The sequence below is a fragment of the Carettochelys insculpta genome, chromosome 17, assembly GCF_033958435.1.
Source record: "Carettochelys insculpta isolate YL-2023 chromosome 17, ASM3395843v1, whole genome shotgun sequence".
Taxonomy (NCBI): domain Eukaryota; kingdom Metazoa; phylum Chordata; order Testudines; family Carettochelyidae; genus Carettochelys; species Carettochelys insculpta.
In genome coordinates, this window is record NC_134153.1 from 7015510 (window position 1) to 7031531 (window position 16022).

The 16022-nt window shown below is 42.2% G+C and overlaps 1 protein-coding gene across 7 annotated transcripts in view; it reads left to right on the forward strand.

The window, feature by feature from the left end:
- Positions 1–16022, forward strand: part of KCNQ2 (potassium voltage-gated channel subfamily Q member 2) — a 126622-nt gene that overhangs the window by 89608 nt on the left and 20992 nt on the right. For 6 of the 7 annotated variants that reach the window (XM_075011506.1, XM_075011508.1, XM_075011509.1 and 3 more), the window contains 2 exons: positions 2438–2506; positions 3087–3116. In XM_075011506.1, coding sequence (XP_074867607.1) covers positions 2438–2506; positions 3087–3116 — 99 coding nt within the window. Of the gene's footprint in view, positions 1–2437; positions 2507–3086; positions 3117–8824; positions 8879–16022 lie in introns of all 7 variants that reach the window. The other variant, XM_075011507.1, reaches the window with a different exon arrangement.

Here is a 16022-nt window from a genome sequence, read left to right on the forward strand (position 1 = left end):
ATAGAAGGTGTATCCACATGGAAAATCTATTTGCAATCCTGCTTCTTGCCCTGTAGTGACAAGATACCAGTTCTGCGAATGCTGGTAGCAAATGCAGACTCTCCTTTACCTGAAGCATAGAGCCCAGTTTTAAATCTAAACTGCTCAGCAAAGAGATTCTGCCAATACTGGAAACAGCTCATGGTTCTTGCTGGAGGTGACACAGAAGTGGTCATCTGAGAGAATGTGGTGGGGAAAGTTCATCTTACTTCAATGTTCTGCCTTCCTTAGATGCTCACTGTGCTCTGATAGTCAGATGTTAAGCATTGCCCTCCCCTACATGCTGTGAATGGCACATTTGTAAGGAACCCAGGCAGCCCCAATATAGGAGGTGGTTTAGATGTTGCGAAGGAGCAGGTGGCAGTCCAGGGTGAATGGCTTTCTGCTGGATGAGCAAAAATTCCTTGATGTGCTGCCTTAGGATGCCACGACCCACATATGGTTTTGACTAGCTCGAGAATGTCTGCACTGATGCTCAAGACAATGTAACTTCTGTCACCTGTGAGAGTGAAAAACACATCCCTGAATGTTTTAAGTTACATCTCCATAATGCTCTGTCTCCACCAGGCCATGTAGGCGAGAGACGTTCTCCCAACAACAAAGCTTCCGCCTCTTGTTAAGGTGGAGCAATTACGTTGACAGGAGAGCGCTCAATGTAGGATGTCTGCACTAGACATCGACTGATGCATCTATGCTGCTGTAGCACAGTGGTGAAGACAAGCCCTTACACATGTTCCAGGCTTTGCGGTCTAGTATCTGGGCCCATTTTTTTCAGGCCAGAATATACATATTTCTAAGACTCCCGTTCTCTGCCAATAAGGCTGCCTCGCGCACGTGTGACAGCTCAGGTAAAGCATGTCAGTAATGATGCTGTTTCACTGGGACTCTCTAGACCACTGCTGACAGTGACCTCTCTGGTCCTCCCGACTTTGAGGACTAACTAAAGCCATTGGCTTGTCACCAGCAAGACAGGGGCTTGTCTGTGCTGATGTCATGCCCTCTGGGGAGACGTGCTGGAAGGAGCCGTTTCAGATCTTGACAAAGACACACCACTGTCATGCAAAAAAAGAAGAAAAGTCACAACCAGTATCTGGATTTGTCCCTTCAGCCCTGGACCTTGAGCTCAGAGTTCCTGAGCAGACAGATGCTGCTCTTTTCTATTGTGTGTTTTTCACAGAGATGTATCCTGTCTCTTGATATCTCCAGTCCGCTTCCCTTGCAGCTGAGAACTTGACGGTGAACAGCTCTGTAAAATATCTAAAGAGCCATTCTCAGATCCCTAAAGATTCCAAGAAGTCACAGGAGCATCTCTTTTGCCCTGTAAATATTGTAGCAGCTCTCTTTCCATTCTGCATACTGACATAAAGGTGGGCAGCACAATGAAGATCTGCCATGTCATTGCTCCAGAGTAGATTTTATGTTGCTAGGGAGATAAAGCCAGATAGGCAAAATTTGGCCTGAATCAGTGGGTGATCAGGGTGATAGGATCAGTCCTTAAGTTTTATATCACAGCAGAGGAGAAAACCTCAGTTCTACCCGACGATACCAGGCAGAGGACATATTTGTTTTGTCCACACTGGGACCAGACACATGAAGTGTGAATCAAGCATTCAACCAAATTCAAAACTGGATTGAGCTGTATTTAAAACAAAAAAAAAAACATGAAAAAACTGTTGCCAGCTTCCCTGAATACTCTCAGCCTCTGGAAGTCTGTCCCCCTGCACGCTGTAAGATTCTGGCTCTTCCTCCAGGATACTCCCACTTTCTGGAGGTCTGCCTTTTGGCAACAGCATCACACTACAGCGTACTTTGAGTTTCTCTGCCAGCCCTAGTCTCTGGAGCCTGCAGCTCCAGGGTACCGCTGGTAAAGTAGTGCCAGCTTCTAAATAACACACTGTAACACCCGCCTTCCCAAACATAGTAGTACTGTAGAGAAACAGTGGCTGCTGCTCATAGAATCATAGAATGCTAGGACTGGAAGGGACCTTGAGAGGTCATCGAGTCCAGCCCCCTGCCCTCATGGCAGGACCAAGTACTGTCTAGACCATCCCTGATAGACATTTATCTAACCTGTTCTTAAATATCTCCAGAGATGGAGATTCCACAACCTCCCTAGGCATCTTTGTAGAGTTCAGACATACAAAAATTCCAGCAAAATTGTTTTCTGTCTCCCTCTGTCTTGCTCTCTCTCTGCTGCTGTGCCTACTTTTGGGTTCTTTGAAAAGTGGCTTAAACAGGCCCTGTTCACTCTGCTCAAGCCCCCTTCAACCCCTGTGTTGGCAAACCAGGATGGGAAGCTCCGATTGGTTGAAAGGAGGTGGGTGGGGGAGATGCTCTGACAAAAAGATGTGATGTTATCTCTGCCTGAATGTAATTGTCTCTCTTTTTCCCACTTTAGACTCATTCCACCTCTGAACCAGCTGGAACTCCTGAGGAATCTGAAGAGCAAATCAGGACTGACTTTCAGGTTAGCAACAGAGCAGGGAGAACTCAGAAAGCATCCAACACTGAAACCATCTTCCTGCTTTTCTACCTGCACAGCCCTGGAGAATTCTGGGTACCTGGATGCTGGCCTAGAATGCCACTGGTAGGGTGCAAGAAATGCCTGGTGCCAGTCAGTTCTATACTTAAGAGCTGAAAGGAAAGCTTATGAAAGGCCCACGAAAGTCCTGGGGAGTTGTTCAGAAGCAGACTCTGGGAGTCAAATTTTCAAAGGTGTAGGACCGTTTGTATGACCACAGGCAGCCTCCTTTGCTCCTGTAAGTGGCCTAGGCAGGGTCTGCCGAGTAATCTGTGCACAAAGAGGTGAGTGTTATGACTTTTAGACCCCAGACGTCTCATGTGTCTCCTCCCAAGGGTGTGTCAATCTGCAGCTGTCTCCTCTCCAGTCCAGAAGCCCCAGGAGTAAATGCTCTGTGCCTTTCCTTCCATCCACCTCTCCTCATTGTACAGTTCAGTACTGGCCTTTTGTTATGTTTTAACCATGGACAAACCAGCATTCTTCCCACCTGACGCCACTGCTAATGTACTCTTGCTTCTGTTTAAAGGAAAGAGCAGCAGCCTGAGCCATCACCCAGGTCTGTATCACTTCCAACATGCCATCCCTGTGCTTTACACGTACATGAGAGTGTGCGCGCTACATATGCATGTACCATCCAAGAGCTGAGTGCCATTAAAACATGCTTCGTGGTTGTATGTGTTTGTTCTGTGCTGGCGGTGGTGGAGGCGATGTGTCTCTGTGTGTCACACATGTATGTAATGCTGGGCCTTAAGTCAGGTTTTCCTTCTTTGCACTGTATGTGGTCTCTGAGTTGTAGCTATGGGGGTGATACTGGCAGCAGATGAAGCTTGAAATATATCAGATTTGCCCTTAGACATGTACTCTCTCAGACTGATTTCTTCTGAGTTCTTGGCAGAGATGTGTCCAGGGTCCACAGGAAAGGGGGCTGTTTTATGCCCTCTTTCCAGAATCAGGGCGCCAAAATGATAATGCAGACCCTATGTAAACACTTGGCCTATGTCTACACGAGGCCCAGAACTTCAAAAGGGGCAAGATAATGAACCTAATCAAAAGATGGTAATGAGGCACTGCCATGAATATGCAGCACCTCATTAGCATAATGTCTGCTGCGGCACTTCAGTGCCGCTTTCGATGGCATGTGGCTCATCTACACAGGGTCCTTTTTGAGAGAACCCCACACGCTTCAAAATCCCATTACTACTATTTGGTTATAGTAATAAGGGAATTTCAAAGTTTGCTGGGTCCTTTCGAAAAGGACCCCGTGTAGACAAGCCATGCACGATCGAATGCGGCACTTTCAAAGTGCCATGGCTGCCATTATACTAATGAGGCACTGCATATTTATGGCAGCGCCTCATTAGCATCTTTCGATTAAGTTCATTATCATGCCCCTTTCGAAGTTCTGGGGCTAGTGTAGACATAGCCTTTATGTTCTGGGCCCCTGCCACCCTGCATCCCATGATTGGAAGCCCAGCCCTGATTCTTCCTTTCTTTCAGACCCTGTGCCAAAAAACCAAAGCACATTCTTCAGGACTCCATCAGAACTCTCCTAAGCCACGGATTTGGGAGAAATGTACCATTGCCCATGCCCACTGCCTCCCCATGCCGTGCCATGACTTTGGACTTCTGTAGTTCCAGATACCCTCCAACATTCCCCTGCTCCTTTGCTTCATACACAGTTGTGCAATAACTGATTATACTCGACGGACTAAATTGCATAGCTTTATTCATTGATTTCCGGTGGAGCTTTGCTTCAATGAGAAAATATGTGGGATTTGGCACAATACAGTATACTCTTTGTTATCCAGATCTTTACTAACCAGAATTCTCGGTTAACCAGAAAATTTCACCAATGTCAATCTACATTTTTTTCCTTTACTGACTGAAAAAAGTATGAAAATTATCCAGAACTCATTTCTGGTTGTTGTGTTTAGTGTATAAAAGTTAGATTATGGGGTGATATACAGCACCTTTAACTAAAAGCAGGAGAAAATGTCATTCATAGTTTATATAGAGGTCAGAGTAGGGAGAGCAAAGGAATCTTTGTACATCTGGGATTGGTCATTGATGTGTGTGTGAAAGCAGAATAAAGTCACATGTACATATAGTTAGTGTTAAGCGTCCCACATGCTCAGTTTCAAAAAGCGTCAAAATGCCAACTACGTGTAATGTGTGAAAATTTCTGACTGATAGTTATACCTCTCTGTTAACCAGAAAATTTGATTTACTGGAATCCCCCATTCCCATATGATTCCGGATAACAAGGAATATACTGTATAATTTAAGAGTACTGGCATATTTTATACCTGTTTCAAATCATCACTGCAAGATACAGAGGATGCCATTAGCATGACTGATAGCAGGTACCAGAACTGAGTCATGAATCACAGAGTAGGATACTCCCCACCAGGTCAAAGATCTCTCAGCTTTAGATCATGCTTAATAAGAATTATGTACATGACAGATTTTTTTTTGGCATAACAAAGGTCATCAAGAGCTGGTGAAAAATTTTTGTTTAAACACATTTTCTTGGAAAAATGGGAGAGACATTGCTCACAATCTGAGACAAGTATTTCTCATTTTCCATCCAGCTCAGCATAGTTAATTGTGTGTAGTTTTCAGTATCCCACCAGTTCTACCTGGCAGTAGTTTCAGACTGACTGTTTTTAATCCTCCATCTTATCCAGCCCAGCATAATTTACAAGCTAAATTTTGTCAAGGAGAAAATATTTGCTTTTCATGATTTACTAGCATTATAAATATAGCAGGACAATCCTCAGACACCCAGAGCCACCTAAAGTTGGTGTTGGTATAAACATCCACCACACCTTTCAAGTTAGGGGGGCTAGAAACAAATAAACATCTTACTGGGACAAAGTCTGGTGAAGGATTTTTAAGTAGCTAAGGTACTAGCTAAAAGGATTAAATGCTCAGCTTTACTTTTATTTCTGCTTGATCGCCTGTGTCACTCATCTGAGCTTTTCTTTGCATGTAGGACCTCCAAAGTCCTCCATCCACAAGCTGCCAAATAACTCTAATTGCCACTGTCACATTGTCACAGCCCAGACCTTATTTCCTCCTGCTTTAAGGCTTCACCCTTTACAGTGAGAAGGAATGCAGCCTCCCAGTTCAGATAGCATCAGCAAAGAAAACAACACTGAGTGCTTTCCTGGAAGAGACCAAGCATGAAAGTGCCAGTACCACTGAGTACAATGGAGCCAAGATCTCATCCCAAGATTCTGGCTTATCTGGTACCCTGTCCTGACAGTGGCATCTGTTTGATGCTTCAGAGGGAAAATTAACACCCTCTCCTAACTCTGCACCCAGTTGTGCAATATGAAATAACCTCTACTTGGTCTCAGCTGAGGTTCTGTTTATGCTGCGAAGTCTGGGGATAGATAGCCATTTGTGATTTTATGTTAGCATGTGTAACTAACTGCAGATGCTATCCTTAATCATAGAAGCCTGTTTCTTTTAATCTCACTGGTATCGTGCAGCAGTACGTTCCACAGGTTAATACCTGTGGTCAAATAATATATCTTTGTAGTGGTCTTATTTTTCCCTTTTAATTGCATCTAGTGCCCACATATATTCAATTATTAATTTATATATATTTATATTATGGTATACTAGGGACTCCAGTCAGGCATCACAGCCCAATGTACAATGTACTAGGGGCTGTACAGAACTGACAGTTGGCGCTCCTTTACGCATAATGCAGTTACACTATTTAAAGTAACACTTCAATAACTTCTCTGTCTTTTAATTCCTATTATTTTGCCTTGGATTTGAATTCAGCATCGCAGCTTGGAGATGGGTTTTGTCTTTGCTTTGCCATTTCTGTTTTGTTTTACGCTCCAGCTTGTCTGCATTCATCGCCTTACTGAGCACTAGAAGGTCATTTGCTGATCAGCTATTAAGAAACAAACTCATTTCTCTGTAACCTGTAGAGTAGGTAGAGATGGACACAAACTGTGTTGGTATTTGGCTACATTTTTTTCTTTTTAACTTTTCATAAGATCCGCTCTATTGCAAAGTGCTTTGGGAGCTGTCTGTCCATCTACTTTGCAGCTGGCTTACAACAGGGGCGGGGAAGCAGCACTCTTCATTCACAGTGCAACTAGTTATGATCACTCCCTCGAAAAGAACACACTTCTCTTGTGTCTTTCTCAATGCAGCGATGGAAATATAGTGGGTCGGAGGCCCTGCTTGATAGCCAACAGGGAAGCGGAAGGGATGTGGTGTGACTTTTCTCACTACGCCTGCAAAGCCAGGCTTCCCATTCAAATAGGGTAATGGGATGTGATTATTCACATACTATGCAGGTTGAAAATTCAGTGTGGCCTGTTGTGACTGCTTATTTTTTGTCTTCTGACCAAAGTAGCAAGGGGCATGTGTATGGCTTGGCTAGGGCTGTGGAGATACCTGTGTGAAATATAGAAGCCAGATGTTCTTTAAAAATAGTTTGTTGACCATCTCTAGGCATTGGTGATAAGATGTGTGCCCTTCCTTTTATATTTTTCAGGATAAGTATAAAAAAAACCCCACAACCAAAATTAGAGTGCCAGGAAACAGGAGAATTCTAAGGACTGTGGGGTAGGAAGGAGCAGATTACATGAATTAGGGTCACCTGCAGTTGTGCAAATAACTCTCGCTACCAGATTAAAAGGTCGATGTCAAGCTGTGGTTCCCCATCCCACTTCTATTGAAGTCAAAAGGACATTTACCATGACCTTGAATGGGTGCAGGATCAGGTCCCTCTGCAATATATTTATTAAAATAATGTGTGTCTCTATATGATTAGACTGATCTTGGTATTAAAATGGTCTCAGATATTCATGCTGTGACTGTGTGTTATCTGGGAATAATCATTTGCCATCATGGGGGGAAGATTATTTGAAAAGAAGGGGCTACTGTTTTCTTTAGAGACTGAAAATGGCTATGTCTACACTAGCCCCTTCCTTTCAAAAGGGGCATGGTAATAAGAAAGTTGGGATGATGCTAATGAGGCACTACCATGAATATGCAGTGCCTCATTAGCATAATGGCAGCCACGCATGATTCGGAAGCGCCACTTTAGAATTGCACGCCACCCGTGTAGACAGGGGCCTTTCTAAAGGATCCCCCAGACTTCGAAAACCCCTTCTTCCGAAAGCCAAATAGGAAGAACGGGCTTTGAAGTCCAGGGGGTCCTTTCAAAAGGCTCCCCTCTACACTAGCATCATCCCAACTGGCTCCTAGTATAGACGTAGCCAAAGAGATTAAGCAACCAAGTAACCTTGGCAGACAGGGTGGATTCTCTCTGAACTCGTGTTGGATGCTACAGGGCAGAAAGAATTTTGCAACTTCTTCCTGTTGTTCCACATGAGCGCCTCAGGCCGCTAAGTTCAAATTTGTCAGGGAGGGATTCTCTTCCCCCTTCTGAATTTTAAATTTATTTACAGAATCACAGGGTAATAATTGAGCATATCTGTCTGAAGCATTTTCAGGTTCTCTCATGTGGGGACCTTGTAACTTTTTTACATGGAGAAGGCGGTTCCAGGTCAGGGGAACCCTAGCTTGGTGAATGGCGACTGGTAGGAAAGTCTCTGAGCACAGAGAAAAGGTTGACTCAATCCAGATTAATGGGAGTTTTAGTAATTCATTAACAAGTCCATAACTGATCCTGAACTGGTTCTGAATTTCAAGCAATATGAAAAATGGATTTTGTGAATTTTCAAATTCCTTGGTGTGAAGGAATTTGGCACATTCCACTGATGTGGGTTTTTAACACTCAATTTCACCTAGCATTGTTGTAAGCATGAAAGGAGCAAATAACTAAATATTTGGAAGAGAAACCTTTTGAATGACTTTGGAGAAAATCATTTTTGTGCTATGACACTACCATGGGCTCTTCATGATCAAGAAACTGAAATATCAGTGTTAAATTTATTTACAAGAAATTAAGGAGGGATTTTTTTTCAAGCAGATGAAAAGCTCTACTTGTTGCACTTATTTTGTCAGTAAAGTCAACAAGTGTTGAAACAGTGCAACCACTTGAGAGCAAAAGGGGTTATTTCTAATAGCTTTTAATGACTACAGAGCAATTCCTTTCATGAATCCCACTGAAACAAAAACCTTTTTCTTCTTATGTGGTCAAATGTTAATATCCCGTCACAAACACAGACGTCCAAAACATCTGTCTTTTATACCTAGAAACGATAATCAAAGTTTCCTGTTTGGCATTTGCTTCCAGGTCTAATCTTTACTTTCCCTCATTTCCAGTAAAAGCAAACCATGCAGAGAATCACTATGTGGATGCTGCTCAGGAAACTCTAGGTACCACGGGAAATGCGTCGCACGGAACTAATCTAAAGCTGCACGGCTCATTCTCTCTCTACCCTGCTACCACCCGTTCTGATCACTTCCCTGCTTAATAGAGGTACTAGATGAGTCAAACAAATGTAAGAGCCCCCCTTGTCCTTGTCTGAAGTCAGCTATCCCAGGCTTTCTCCTATTCCAGTAAGGTGGCACACAAGAATCAAAAAGGAGGGGGAAATGTGTAATGCTGACACTGGTTATGGGCTAGCAAGCCAGGTAGCAATGCAGGAAGTCAAGAAGTGAGCTAAAAGAAAGATGGAAAATAGAATAATTAAAAAAAAAAACTTGCACTATTTCTCTATCTGCTCTGATCTGCAGGCAGCTTTTGTGCAATTAATTCCTTATTGTAAAGCAATACAAATTGAGTAACAGAAAAATCACTAGCTGTCTGCCTCTACCGAGCATTGTTCCTTTGGCTTTCTGAATACTTCTGAATGGGCCCTTCCTATTCTTGCAGCTTCTGGAAGCACGGCTTGCCTATCTAGCACCTCTACTACGCAGCTAGAGAAGGAGTAATCTTCAACATGTTGTAATAGACAGAGGGGGTAGATTGTCTCTCATCCTGTGGAGTATCTCCTATTTGCATTGAAGTGATCCTGCATATGAGTCAAGTGGGGAATAAATAGATCGACCTTAGTGTCTGATACACCTGATATCTTTTATCCAGTTGACAACACGCCTGCTAACCAGCTTCAAAGACTTCTCCAAAACTTGTGTTCCTTGACGCACTTGTCTGAGGAGCACAAGGAATTTCCAGGCTCCTTTTTTTTCCTTGATGTATAAACATGTCCATTATTTTCCTGCTCACATGAGATTAAACTCTCCTCTCCCCGCCATTGAATTTATAGGCAGCAAACAGGCGCCTTGTGGTTGAACAACTAATCCCCAGCATTTGCATGCTTTGAATGGTGACAGTGAATTCCCATTTATTTCTTGCACTGAGTGCAGGATCACAAGCACAGGGGCAGCAGGGAGTTGAGTGATGCAGCATGTTTGTGATATGAGATTTATGCATGCTCTTTTTGGAATCCATTTTAATCCTCAAGATCACCAGTCCTTGTCTCTTTGTTAGAAAGCAGTAACAATAGAGTTTTAAAACAGAGCTCTTTGGTTTTCTCAGTGAATTACTGCAACTTGTATATTTTTTCCTTTGTGTAAATCCCATGGCTTAATTGGTGAAGATGAAGCTTCACAATAGAGATATTCTTCTATAGCTTAAATCACAATCTTTATAATGGTCTCCCACTGGCAGTGGTATGGCTTCTTTAGAGTTTATATTAGAACTGTCTGATTTAAATATCACTGGCACATAGTCAGTTACACATTGATTATTTAATATCTTGCACAAGGTCTGCTTCAAATGAGAGATTTTGTTAATTTTTTTTCCTTCAGAACATTTTAATTTTATCTTATCTCCAATGTTCCCAGTTACCAGTGCAGACTTTTCTGTCCTTATGGTGTATACTGGAGAATGTTCCTCCCTCCTGTGCATCAGCGGTGTCAGATGTTTCATTTTTGGCACCTTCAGTAGTAACAATATTAATGACACTTCTTTCTCACCTGTCATTATACAATTCCACCTCATGGAAAAACCAAAAACCCCGATTTTCACGGGCTTGTCTTCTGACATTGCTATCAGTGGGCAAGGGTATTTGTATAACTTCTAAGGATGGATACTTCCGCATACACAAAGACAGTGTAAATCGCTGTTAACTTTTACTTTTAGAAGAAATCTAACTCCTCCCTTCCCAGTAGTCTTTCTTTTATGTCCTCCTTTCTTGCTTTCTACTGGAGGATGAAAGGAACTAATTCATTAATTAAAAACACTTCCAAATCCACACAGGATCTCGAGAGGGAGTCTTTAAGAATGGGGGACTTCTCACCATAAAGGAATCTTGGTCTTTGGTATAGCTAGATCTCTTTTACTATTTGCGTCAATTATTTTTGCCATATTTTGTTTTGTCGAAGGGAAAGACGTTTGAAGACTACCCAGATAGACTCGAGCATCAGAGATGTTCTTACCAGTCATAGGGCTGATGTTTAGATGGCTAATGGGAAAGGCTTGTTTGTGGAACAGTGGATTAGCATTGCATGGGGGCAAGGATGGGCTGTGAGGATGCCTGAAATGGAATGTAGGATTTTTCTTTGCAGTAGTGAATAAAGAACAGGGGACAGTCACTGATGTGCTCTGCATGTTTAGCACTGTTCCAGCACAGCTAAGCAGGGCAAACCCGGCTTCATTGCCAAAGAGCAGACAGTGTCAGGACTTTCTAGAAGATTCTAAGTCAAGCAATAGTGCATTCGAGAATATTCTGCCATACTACCAGATCTGTCTGCCGAAAACACAGGTGACAAAAGCTGTGTGCTAGAAACAGCCACACCAGAGAACAGCACAGCACTGTTGTAAAGGTCTCTGAGAAAGTCAGCAGTGTTTTGGAAACACCCGATTCATGATTCTCTGCAAGAGTCAGATTCATTTCTAAGGCGTTTCTTCTCAGGCTTCCTCAGCCAGTCAGCTCTTAGAGGCTTAGGTAGAATTGTAGTAACTCTCAGTGTGCTTGTGGCTCCCAAGTGCCTGACTCCCCTTTGAAAATGAGATCTGGGCTCCTAAATCAGTGAGGCCTTGTGGCATTGAATGCAACAGCACCTAAATACCCTCCCAATGTTTAGACCTCAGGCACCAATGCAGTTTGAGCGTTTTCAGAGATTTCACGCACAGCACTAAAGAGATGAATATAGTCACCCCAATAACAAGCACTGCTACCCACTCACGTTATAGTAGGGAGTGATTTCCTGCCACTTTCTACTTCTCCTGGACTTTCTGCTCTGTAATGCCTGATTTCTTCCCTGCTTCATGGGCTGTATTCACCTCTGCTTTAACTCTTGAATTCTGTTCCTCTTCAGAATTCTAACCGAGCCTTGGAAAGCCCAGTGCACCCACATTTTCTTTCGTTGATTTTTTCAGCCATTGGTTTTTGCCCATTATTCACACTAGAAACACCTGGTTGACGATATTAGTTCAATTCCAGCACTTCTGCCTACCTTTAACCAACTGGTTTGACAGCTCATGAACTCAGCATAAACTGTGGATTGGGACAACAGCCCCATTTCCCAATGAGACATCATCTTCCTCTCCTGCCCCTACCCTCCTAATGTACTGTTCAGTAGATCAAATGTTATTGTCAGCTGCGTTGATGTATGTATAATGAGCTAGTTAGTTTAGGATGGTATTGGAGGGACAAGGTGTGTGTGGGGGGTGATATCTTTTATTGGACCAATTTGTTTCTCTCACCAAACAGAAGTCAGTCCAATACAAGCTACCACCTCACCAATCTTGTCTCACTAATACCTTGGGACTAGCAAGGCTGCAACAACACTGCCTATGACTGGTATTACCATCAGTCAGGGTAGCATTTTGTGATATGCAGGTTAAAGGAGAAAATGAAGCAGCTAGGTGAATGTAAATTCAAATACATGACAAAACCCCATCGGCGGCCATTTTTATTAATCCAGTGGATGCAGGAAAGCCACAAAACATAAAGAAATAATAAATAAAAAACCAGAACGTCAGGCTATGAAAACAACCCACCAAACCCAGATTCCTAATAAGAAGTTAAACAATCAATATCCATAAAAACATAGGGTATCAATCAACTGTTCTGTGCTGTGTTTGTACACAGACAGTTGCTTCTTACCCCTTTTCTGGTGAACGTTCACTTCACTGGATTTTGAATTGGGCCCCTAAGGCTGTGTCTTTACGACAGCCTAACCTCAAAATAAACTATGTAATTTGCACTGTGCAAATTACGTAGCTTATTTCGAGGCGATTTTGACATAGGCTATTTTGGCATATGGCACTGTCTAAATGGCACCATATGCTAAAATAAAGCTCTATTTTGAGGCATACAGGGATGCCAGAATAGCCTGCCTATATCTCAAAAACTTTTTTGAGACAATGAGTGTGTTTCTTAGATGTGGGCAGCTGTTTCAGGATACCACTATATCCTGAGATAGCACCCGCCATGTAGACGTAGCCGAAGTGTGCTAGTCTCGTATAGGACTTTCACTTATCAGAGTAGATACTTGTTAGATAAACCTGCCTTAGAAAGTAAAAACACATTTCAGTAGTGAAGAAAGGCTAAATTATAAATGTCCACCATTTACTGTGTTTAGGTTAAATGCTGAGTAAATTCTCATTCAAGTCTGTGCAGTAATGTCGTGGTTTTTTTTAAATAAAAATGTGTTTTAAATAGATATTAACCAGGAGTGGCTACCTCATTTTGATACATGAACCAACCAGACCAGCCTATTCTGTTATTTCCCATAGATTTAGGTCCAGGTTACAAAACCTTGTGATTCATTTTATTTTCCCTTCTCTTCAGTATGAATGCCCCGTTCTCTCTCAGTTTGTGCAAGTGTCATTGTTCCACACCTCCCGCAGTTGTGTGTGTCTGGATAGCCATTTCTTTTCCCGTCTACTCAGTGCACATAACTGTATGACCAAGTAAATTCCATCTACCATTTGTGTGGTTGGCATCTAAGTGCAATGCATCTCACCTTGCATGACTTTCTGGTTGGAGGAGGACATGAATATAGATTAGCTGAAAGCATTTTCTTTTCTTTTTGCATCTTTCCTTTCCAGCTTGGGCTGGCTGTCAACTGCATTTTCCATGGCAGGGCGTGTGTCTGCATGCAGATTCTAGGCAGCTTTACACTGAAAAAATTGCATGGCAGAAGGAAAACTGTAATGGATTACCAGTGTTGTCACTATTGTTTGTTTGTTTAATACAGATGAATTCTGAAGGCAAGCCATATGCTGGGACTTTGAGTATTCAGGGATCAGACCTGAATGGACTTTAAATATTCCCGAGTTTTATGTGCGGTCCTTAAAGAAAAAAACAATTGCACCACAATTGCACGAGGTCCAAATGTGAAATTCTTCCTTTCATGTTGTGTAGGAAATTCAGTGCTTTTTAATTTGTCATTCTTAGTTGAAAACGTTTACAACACATTTACTTGGGAAATGGGATTGGGGCAACCAGAATAAAGACCCAGTTTTATTCAGTGATGAATAAACAATCTTTGCATGCTGAGCGTGCACAATTCTCAATAAAACCAATGTGGGCCTGCAGGATGTCTCAGAATGAAGTGCTCGGAGATAGGGCTGAGTTCTGGATTTTAGCTTTTGGTGGACTTTGTCAAGGAACATAGAACTTGTAGACTAAAGAAATTCCAACCATACATGCAATACCACAGAGCATTACAAGTGAGGAAGCTGCAGTAACACCCTTCAGGTAGGATCAGATTTAAAAAGTAGCCTTGATTGTAGCTCTAATTTCTGTCATTTTTATATTGCATTTAGGATTAAAGATGCATTTAAGCATATGGATCTTTCTGTACAGTGTTCTCAGGGCTACAGCAGGGGCTGATTTTTAGACATGCTAAGTACAAGCTGCACATGGTACCTTCAAACAGCATTTGCAGGTGTTTGGTATTTCTGAAAATACAACCTAAAATAACTGGACTTAAGATGTGGAATAATGCAAAATGAATAATTTATTTCTTCTAATGTTTGAAAAGTGATTGGAAACCATAGACATTTTTTCTCAAATATATTTGCTACTTGAAATAATTTCCCAAACATCAGCTACAAATAATTCTTGATGTGTAACCCATTTATGACTACTGGTTGAACCTCTTCTGTCTGGCACCCTCAGGACCTGACCAGTGCAGAAACAATGTGCTGAATCACTGAAGGTCGTTATTGTCTAGCAGCATTACCAATACTTGTGTCTTACTGGGCTCTTAGATGACATATAGGGGTAAATTAAATTTAAATAACAGCACAGAACACTGAGAGCCAAAACTGGTGGTTGGAAAGAAACTTTATGGGGCCATCAGAAACCTGGTTACACCCATAATAAGTTGACATCCAGCTAACTAAATCATGCTCAACCACGAATGTTCCTGGATCAGAAAGTGCCGGATGAGAGAAGTTCAACATGTACTCAATATTCATGAACTGATTTTTTGATTGGACATTTTTTGGTCTTGTAATACGGTATGTTTTCATTCCCTGACTGGTTTGGCATTAATTCTTAGAAACAGGTTTGTGGAGCAGATAGTTGCAATTATGAATTTGCAAATCTGGGGAGCATTCTGCAGTATTTACTTAACAGCATCTGTTTCTACAAACATGTCTGCTAATAAACTAATTTGCTGGAATATTTGTAGAATGCAAACGTAGAAAGGGAATAAATATAATTGAGATAAATTGATTTCAAAACTTCAAACAAACAATATCCACAGCTTTTTTCCCCATCATTCACCAGTCATTGGTTTCATTTATGCATCTAAAATGCAAAGTTAATAAAAGAGTTTGAGCCATTTTCTGATCTCCCTTAAAATACCATAAATCTGAAATTGCTCTGGATTCGTTTGGTGTAAGTGACTTCAAATATGGGCCTCCTCCCCATTTGCTAAATACTTGCTGATTTTTCAAGACACTAAAGGTAATGTAATACTTACTGGCTGTGTCTACACGAGCTCCCAACTTCAAAGGGAGCATGGCAAGTTGGGTGTCGGGAGATTATTAATGAAGTGCTGCGGTGTAAATGCAGCACTTCATTAAGCTAATTCTCCCTCATGGCAACTTCGAAGAGGCAAACTTTGAAGTGCTGGCTTGTATGTAGCCGCAGCTAACCCGACGTTCCGTCGAAGAGCCCGGGCTACCTCGACGTTAAAGGGCCTTCAAAGTAACCTGGGCGCTTTGAAGCAGCAAACTTTGAAGTGCCAGCTTGTGTGTAGTCATGGCTAACCCGCCAGTACTTCAAAGTTGCACGGGGGAGAATTAGCTTAAAGAAGTGCTGCATATGCACCACAGCACTTCATTAATAATCTCCTGACACCCTACTTACCATGCTCCCTTTGAAGCTGGGAGCTAGTGTAGACACAGCCACTGTGTCTTTGGTCCAAAGGCTAATTGCAAACATTCCACGAGAGGACATGTCTGTGCCTGAGATAGGATGTACCCTTATTGGTTAGTCTGTGGCCCCTTTCCCTGAGTGCTCACCTGGGAGGAAGCAACTCAATTGTACCTCTT